The sequence below is a fragment of the Arvicola amphibius genome, chromosome 7 (assembly GCF_903992535.2).
Source record: "Arvicola amphibius chromosome 7, mArvAmp1.2, whole genome shotgun sequence".
Taxonomy (NCBI): Eukaryota; Metazoa; Chordata; class Mammalia; order Rodentia; family Cricetidae; genus Arvicola; species Arvicola amphibius.
Window position 1 is genome coordinate 118443295 of NC_052053.1, and position 8434 is coordinate 118451728.

General features: G+C 55.1%; 1 protein-coding gene across 1 annotated transcript; it reads left to right on the top strand.

Moving 5' to 3' along the window:
• The first annotated feature begins 5083 nt into the window (after positions 1-5083).
• Positions 5084-7929, top strand: Nkx2-1 (NK2 homeobox 1). Its single transcript, XM_038338217.1, has 3 exons — positions 5084-5160; positions 5899-6284; positions 7184-7929. The coding sequence occupies exons 1-3, from the start codon at positions 5084-5086 to the stop codon at positions 7927-7929; spliced, it is 1209 nt and encodes a 402-aa protein (XP_038194145.1).
• The last annotated feature ends 505 nt before the right edge of the window (positions 7930-8434 follow it).

Below are 8434 nucleotides of genomic sequence, written 5' to 3' on the forward strand. Positions count from 1 at the left end.
TCAGTCTGCCATGTCTGGAGCCCCCTCTTTTCAAAGGACGATTTAGCTTAGCGCTCGGTTCCCATTTCTCTTGGCTTTGTAACCTACTCTCAAGATTCACTCCTGCCTCAAACCCTGTCCCGCCAGGGGGCGTCCCTGGAACTTTGGAGAGAGCGAAAGTTTTGGTTATAACTTGGGTTAAGATTTCAAGACTATAACCTCTAAGAGGGCTTGACCGGAGAGAAGAGCAAGGGAATAGGCCCTCTTCCCCTATCCAAAACTGGGGTGCTCTTCTGGCAGAACCTAGTCTTCCCAAGAGCGGCTCCCTTCTCACAGGAGAGGAAGGTGTAGCAGCCTCCATGATGATCCTCCCCTTCCCGCAGTCTATCCCCGTGTAAGTCGTGACTTAAGAAAAATGTCTCTCCAAAACCACAGAGAAACCCTGTCTCGAAAAATCAAAAAAAAAAAAAAAGAAAAAAGAAAAGAAAAGAAAAATGTCTCAATGGTTCTAGAAAATCAAGCTGGGCAGTGGAGGGATCTCTTCATTGGAATACTACAAAGCTGGTCTGACGATCACCTTACCTAATAAGGACCCCAAGGAAGCTCTCAAAGCTAGAGAAAGCATAGGAGAGATCTTGGTAAACTTTTCAGAGACCAGTTGTCAGATGGCATATTTGGAAGGCGCTCCTTGGATCTCTGGGTTGGAGATTCATAACCGCCACCCACCCCCAACAGTTTCTCTTGTTCCTAAGCCAGCTTGCCTCCACCGCACTCAAAAAAAAAAAAAAATTGTGTGTGTTTCCTGCATGTATGTATGTATACACCTGGCACCTGCAGAGGCCAGAAAATGACACCAGATCCTTTGGAACGGGAATTACAGAAGGTTGTGAGCCATAATGTGAATGCTGGCAACAGAATCCAGGTCCTCTGCAAGTGCTCTTAACTTCTAAGACATACCCCCAGACCCTTTGCGTCCTCTTGAGCCCAGGCCAGCTCAGCCCAGTTCAACCCAGCACAGCACAGCAGGTGGCACCACACAACACAGCCCAGCCCAACACAGCCCAACACCACACAACACAACACAGCACAGCACAGCCCAACACCACACAACACAGCATAGCCCAACACAGCCCAACACCATACAACACAGCACAGCAGAGATCTTACACCTGCGGTGGGCATCACAATATTGGATGTTGCTTCTTTTTACACAGCATCAGAGGCTTGGTCCCCAAGTTTTTTTTTTTAAGTCCAAAACACTAAATCAAAATAATTTCTGTGTGCTAAGGACTTTAAAGATGATCAGAGTGTCACAGCACCTCGTCATGGATGATCTAAGTTGCTGACACAGCAAAGTAGGGAGTTATATGAAGCAGGCTCTCTCTCTCCCTCTCTCTCTCTCTCTCTCTCTCTCTCTCTCTCTCTCTCTCTCTCTCTCTCTCTCTCTCTCTCGTGTGTGTGTGTGTGTGTGTGTGCGTGTGTGTGTGTGTGTGTGTGAAGGGATTTGCTCCATCACACATCCTGAAAGTGGCAAAACTAGGTCACAAACTCCCAGGTTTCTGAGCCGTACTCAAGGGCTCCTTCTGCTCTGAAAGGTAAGAGAAATGATAACTAAACGGGGGGGCACAAAACTTTCCTGGGATCCCCTCTTTCTCAGGGTCTGATACAGAGTGACTGTTCATTTCTGGAATGCTTTAGTGCTAATATGGAAACGTCAGGTGGGGAGGGGCATATCTAGACCCTCGGAAGCTGAATATTCTGACTTAGCCCACCTAGCATCTGATATAGCATGGGTTCGATGAGTAGCTCTGAAATGAATCATGAATGGCAATAAGACCTGGAACTGTGTGATGTTAGAAGGAGCAGACTTAGTGCCCTAGGGAGGTGTGAAGGGCTTCATGAATAGGAAACATGCAAGCTGAGGAGTACCTAGGTGTCCGCAGTTCTGGTTTGGGAATCATCTCCCTTATTTCCTGGCTTGCCAAGCTCCAGAAATTGAGAATTTCACGTAATTTGCCCAGTGAGCATTCTCTCCAGGTCTTTCGAAGACAGTGGAGGAAAAGAAGGGAGTTTCCTTCTGCCATGCTGTTGCAAAGACTAGAGGCTCCTCTGCTCCTCTGGGGTTGAGCCCAGGCTTGAGCCTCCATAGCTCTTTGGTTTCTAACCAGTGGGATTAACGTGGTCCTTTGAGGGTGAACCAGGGAAAGCTTCATGAGGGCTGGGCTATGTCCTACCAGTCACTGGGCTCAGTCTACTGACAGCACGTTAGTTGCAATGCAGAAGAGGCCATGGGAAGAAGACTAGATATGGATACTAATCCACAGCTACAGGGGGAAACTCTCTAGTTTAACCCGCATGGGCCCTACTCAAGATGAGTCAGAGAGTTAGCATGCTTTTTCCTCAGAAAGAGATGTTGGGACTCGAGGGAGAGACTCCCAAGGCCTTTGCAGAGACGAGCTCAGAAATAAATACAGGGCCTTTTTGTGCCAGGAGGCGCCTGTGTATTCAGTTCTGCTCTTATTGGTGCCAGTACTTAGGGAAAATAATGCAGAGAGGTGGGTATTTAGGAAGAGACCAGGATCGTGAGGTTTGGGCCACAGGATGCTGCAGAACCCTACCTCAGCCTCCCACCCCCCCACACACACAGAGGGGGGGCAGATAGGAACTGGTGGTGCAAGCTTGGGAAGGTTGGAGCTCAGCCCAGTTCCCCTCCCCCAGCAAGGGTAAAAAGCCAGAAAGGCTGCCAGCTCCGACTCCCACCCCTTGCTGTCTAGTTGGAAATGGGGTTCCCAGTGGTGGTAGAGCTAAAACCAAGCTCTTCACACTTTCCAAAACTGGCCACCAGCTGGTGTTCCTGAAGGCCTAGGCTGTGTGACCTAGAGACTGTGGAAGAGGGAAAGAGACCTTTCACTCCAGCCTGGCAGGCCCCTAAAAAGGCAAGAGATTTGATAATACCTGCAGAAACTGAAATATCGACCTTGGCAGCGCGCTTAATTTTTTTTTCCCCTCAAAGCTTTGGGCATGTTTTGATGCGCCCGATTTAGCTTAACTCAAAAATAAATAAATAAATAAATAAATAAATAAATAAATAAATAAATAAAAATAACATTTTGAGAATGATCTCCTTCGGTAAGTGGCATGGAAACGGAGAGAGACACTACACTTGGTGCTTCTTATGACGACCAACAATTATAAAAATAGCGGAGATAAATGGACACAGGCTGCCAATGACTTCCTACTAAGACCCTTTTCCTAACACTGGCAGGGCTGGGTCATGACTTCAGACAAGGTCTGCTTTCCTCCCGCGGTTCACTTGATCCGGGCGTAGCCTCCCCTCCCAGCACTCTAGACACCTTAGACCAAAGTGCTGTCGACGGGGTCTGAGCTCATCTTGAGAGCGCCCCCCAGAGAAGTTCCTGAGAAAGGAGAGCCCAGAGCTCAGCTTGTCACTTGTCTTTAGCTACACAAGACACAGAGCACCTGCCCGCTTAAAGTCAGGGTTGCCTGCTCCAAAGCCACCGTGGGGGCCGTGCGAAAAATGCCGGCCCAGATGGGAGGCCCGCGGGTGCTCAGAGCCTTCGCGACGGAGGTAGGTGGTGAGGAAAGCTAATGTTAGTAGAGTCGTTGGCTTTGTGCTGAGGGACTAGAGAGCTCTCTTCAAGGAGCGGGTTGAGATCTTAAAAAGCAAATAAAACAACTTTTCCATACTATAATTGCTATTAATGGAAAGGAGCCTACGCTGAATTAAGTGGTTCAAAACTGCTTCTTCATTATCGGGAACTCCCTCACTACAAGGAGGGGAAAGAAAATGTGAAAACAAAAACCAAAATCAAGAAGCCTCCTTGACTGGCCGCCGAAGTGTCTAGGAGGCACCTGCCGGGGCAGGGAGCGCTCCGCCCTCCCAGCCTCCAGCACGCCAAGGAAGCTCAAACAGCAGACAAGCAAAGCAAAAACAAAAACAAACAACAACGAAAACGCTTAATTTCCAAGGAGAAAATCGGAGGTGGTTTCCAAATCCGTGTCACGCAGGGCTTGGCTGGGTAGCCCACTCAGCTGCTGATCCCGGCCTGGTAACAGCATTGAGGCTGACGCCCCCGGCCCCGCTAGGGAGCACAGCCCACAGCTCCCCCTTGCCAGGCGCCCAAGGACCCTCAAGGCGCGGGGCTCACACTTGAAGCCTGGGAACGCTCAGACAGGAAACCCACTTCCTCCTAAGCAGTTTCTTGCTAGCCGGATGAGAGGCGCCCAATTGAAGCAGAATGATCCTCATCTACTAATATCCAGCGTGGCCACAAAGCGACCGGCCATTTACGCCGCCACTTTAGACAAAGATATTTGGTTATTCCCGGGGAAGCGAGTGCACTTTTGCATGGCTGAGCTCCGGGAGGAGGCGAGCCTCAGCCCAGCCTCCCGCCCGCTGGGATGCGGGCGTCGAGATATTCGCCTCCTCCCGGACAGTGAGTTCCACCCGGGTTCAGACTCAGTTCCACTCTACAACGGACCCGCGGGCGCTCGCTGGGCTCCCTGCCCGGGCTCTCCCTGAAGCACCAGAAGGGAACGCAGCGGAGATCTGGGCTGGAGTGCTGGGACTGTCATGGTCTCGAAAAGTCAGCACCAGCCTCAGAAGCCGGAGTATCCAGGCCATGGGCAAGGGTCAGGGGCACCAGGTTTGTTCGAGATGGGACAACTTCAGTGGTGGACTCTAACGTTAATGCCAGCACCCTTGTCCTCCCAGCTCAGAAGGCCAGCGGTGTTCTTGCCTGGGCCGGCAAAAGGGGTGGAGAAAGGGAGCGGTGGGGTGGGGTGGGCTGGGGGGGGGGACTAGTCCGCTAAGAAGCCAGGAGCTGGGGGGGGGGGCGCGGGGATCGGTGACAGCCTCCCGGAGGCAGTCGTTCCCTTAGTCAGCTCCCCCTCCGCCCGCTGGGATTCTCTCGGGGAAGGGGAAAGGGGGCGGGGAGCAGAGGTGTCCCTCTGACAGCGGCAGAAGAGGCGGACAGACTGACAGACTCATAGACCAACAGTGCAGCCCCCGGGTTCATCCCCCCCCCCCCCCAGACTCGCACACTCTTTTGGTGGTGACTGGGGCTCAGCGCCGCGAAGCCCGATGTGGTCCGGATGCGGTGGGAAGGCGCGGGGCTGGGAGGCCGCAGCGGGAGGGAGGAGCAGCCCCATCAGGCTCAGGTGAAACCCCGCTCCCTGTACCTCAGCCTCCTCTCCCCCAAAGACCAGCCCCTGACCCGGGAACCCCCGACCGAACTGGACTACGGGTTCCACTTTGTAACTCCTCAAGTTGGTTGCAAAGCAGCATTCACCTTCCTTCCTCCTTTCCATTCCTCCTTTTGGGTTATTCTCTACCCCACCTCTGGCCCTCCCGCTCTCGGTTCCCTCCTCCTTTCCCTCCCCCCGCCTTTTCCTCGCGCGCCACAGGCACCCCACAAAAATGGGGGTGGGGGTGTCCAAGGGAGGGGGGAAGTAATGCTTCTCTCTCTCTCTCTCTCTCTCTCTCTCTCTCTCTCTCTCTCTCTCTCTCTCTCTCTCTCTCTCTCTCTCTCTCTCCTTTCTCTCTTTGAGACCTAAAAATCCTGACAAGTGAAGCTTAAAGGTGTTTACCTTGTCATCAGCATGTAAGCTAATTATCTCGGGCAAGATGTAGGCTTCTATTGTCTTGTTGCTTTAGCGCTTATGCCCCGCCTCTGGTGGCTGCCTAAAACCTGGCGCCGGGCTAAAACAAACGCGAGGCAGCCCCCGAGCCTCCACTCAAGCCAATTAAGGCGGACTCGGTCCACTCCGTTACGTGTACATCCAACAAGATCGGCGTTAAGGTAACACCAGAATATTTGGCAAAGGGAGAAAAAAAAAGTAGCGAGGCTTCGCCTTCCCCCTCTCCCTTTTTTTTCCTCCTCTTCCTTCCTCCTCCAGCCGACGCCGAATCATGTCGATGAGTCCAAAGCACACGACTCCGTTCTCAGTGTCTGACATCTTGAGTCCCCTGGAGGAAAGCTACAAGAAAGTGGGCATGGAGGGCGGCGGCCTCGGGGCTCCGCTCGCAGCTTACAGACAGGGCCAGGCGGCCCCACCGGCCGCGGCCATGCAGCAGCACGCCGTGGGGCACCACGGCGCCGTCACAGCCGCCTACCACATGACGGCGGCGGGGGTGCCCCAGCTCTCGCACTCCGCTGTTGGGGGCTACTGCAACGGCAACCTGGGCAACATGAGCGAGCTGCCTCCTTACCAGGACACCATGCGGAACAGCGCTTCGGGCCCCGGATGGTACGGCGCCAACCCAGACCCGCGCTTCCCGGCCAGTAAGTGAGGCCGCCCCTCCGCGGGGCCGCGGGCTGAGCACAGGAGGCGCGGTCACTGCGGCCCGCGAGGTGCGGCGCTCGCCGGTTATGCTAGGCATCGGGGTGGGCAGCAGGGCAGCATCGTCTAGGAGTGGGGTGTGGGAGCTGGACCTTCTTACCCCCGCTGGGCTAGGGTTTCAAAAGCTCTACTAGGTTCCTAGTAGAGCTGGGGTCCTGCGGACAGGTGCTGGCACTCAGCAACCGCAAGTGCCAACTATTGACTTGGCGCGGAAGACTTCAGGGTGCCGTGGGAGGCCCACCCTGTGCAGAGAGCTCGGGTCAGCGGAGTTGGAGGAAAGAAGGCCCGGCCAGGAGAGAGGCCGCCCTGCTGGGACGCATCCCAGCGCCGGCCGGGTTGCCTAGCTTTCTAGAAGTCTCTGGGCAGGTTGGGAGGGCGCACAGCTCAGAAGGAGGCTCTAAATGGGCTGAGCAGGTGTCCTCACCTAGAGCTCACGAGAGAGAAGGCAAGAGGCCAAGCGTCTGGAAGCCGGAGCTTTAGAAAGGGAAAACTCCCTTTTGCTACCCCCTGAAGTTGGGGTCTACAGCCCGTTCCCAGTTCTCTGCGCCCCCCACCCCGGGCTTCCTACCCGGCTTGGGCACGAAAGGAGAAGAAGCAAGCTCCCCCCCCCCCCCACTGTACATTCTGGTTCTAAAGAGACACTAACACCGACGAAGTGTAGTTAGGCTTGAAACCCTTAAACTCTTCGACGGCACGGCCCGGGGAAGGCACTAGCCTCTCTCCAGCTAGATGGGCCAAGGTGAGGATGCCATCGAAGGTTGGGGCCGGCGGGCCAAGGGCAAAGAAAGCAGGCTTGGCCCGGCCCCGGCCCCAGCCGACGCTGTGCGTTTGTCGCTTACAGTCTCCCGCTTCATGGGTCCGGCGAGCGGCATGAATATGAGCGGCATGGGCGGCCTGGGCTCGCTGGGGGACGTGAGCAAGAATATGGCCCCGCTGCCTAGTGCGCCCCGCAGGAAGCGTCGGGTGCTCTTCTCCCAGGCGCAGGTGTACGAGCTCGAGCGACGCTTCAAGCAACAGAAGTACCTGTCGGCTCCGGAGCGAGAGCACCTGGCCAGCATGATCCACCTGACACCCACGCAGGTCAAGATCTGGTTCCAGAACCATCGCTACAAGATGAAGCGCCAGGCCAAGGACAAGGCGGCGCAGCAGCAACTGCAGCAGGACAGCGGCGGCGGCGGCGGAGGCGGCGGGGGCGCAGGTTGCCCACAGCAGCAGCAAGCTCAGCAGCAGTCGCCGCGCCGGGTGGCCGTGCCGGTCCTAGTTAAAGACGGCAAACCCTGCCAAGCCGGAGCCTCTGCGCCGGGCGCCGCCAGCCTGCAAGGCCACGCGCAGCAGCAAGCTCAGCAGCAGGCACAGGCGGCTCAGGCGGCTGCCGCGGCCATCTCGGTGGGCAGCGGCGGCGCGGGTCTAGGCGCACACCCAGGCCACCAGCCGGGCAGCGCAGGCCAGTCCCCGGACCTGGCGCACCATGCAGCCAGCCCTGCAGCGTTGCAGGGTCAGGTCTCCAGCCTATCCCATCTGAACTCCTCGGGCTCGGACTATGGCGCCATGTCCTGCTCTACCTTGCTTTACGGTCGGACCTGGTGAGACGTGGGACCCGCCAGAGCCCCGCGCGGCCTCACAGCTTCACCTCTGCCCGCCGCAAAGACCACCTTTCGCCCACTGCTCCACGTGCTTCGACTTTTCTTAAGAACCTGTTTGTGTTTAGACCAAGGAAAAAGTACACAAAGACCAAACTGCTGGACGCCTTCTTCTCCTTTTTCTTCTCCTTTTTCTTCTCCTTTTTCTTCTTCTTCTTCTTCTCCTTTTTCTTCTTCTTCTTCTTCTTCTTCTTCTTCTTCTTCTTCTTCTTCTTCTCTTCTTCTTCTTCTTCTCTTCTTCTTCTTCTTCTTCCTCTTCTTCTTCCTGTTCTTCTTCTTCTTCTTATTCCTCCTCCTCGTCCTCCTCCTCCTCGTCCTCCTCCTCCTCCTCCTCCTTCTCCTCCTCCTTCTCCTTCTCCTCCTCCTTTCTTCTTTCTTCTCTTCATCTTCTTCCTTCTCCTTCGTCTTCTCCTTTTCTTCTTTTCCTCTTTCTCCTCTCCTACTCTTCTTTC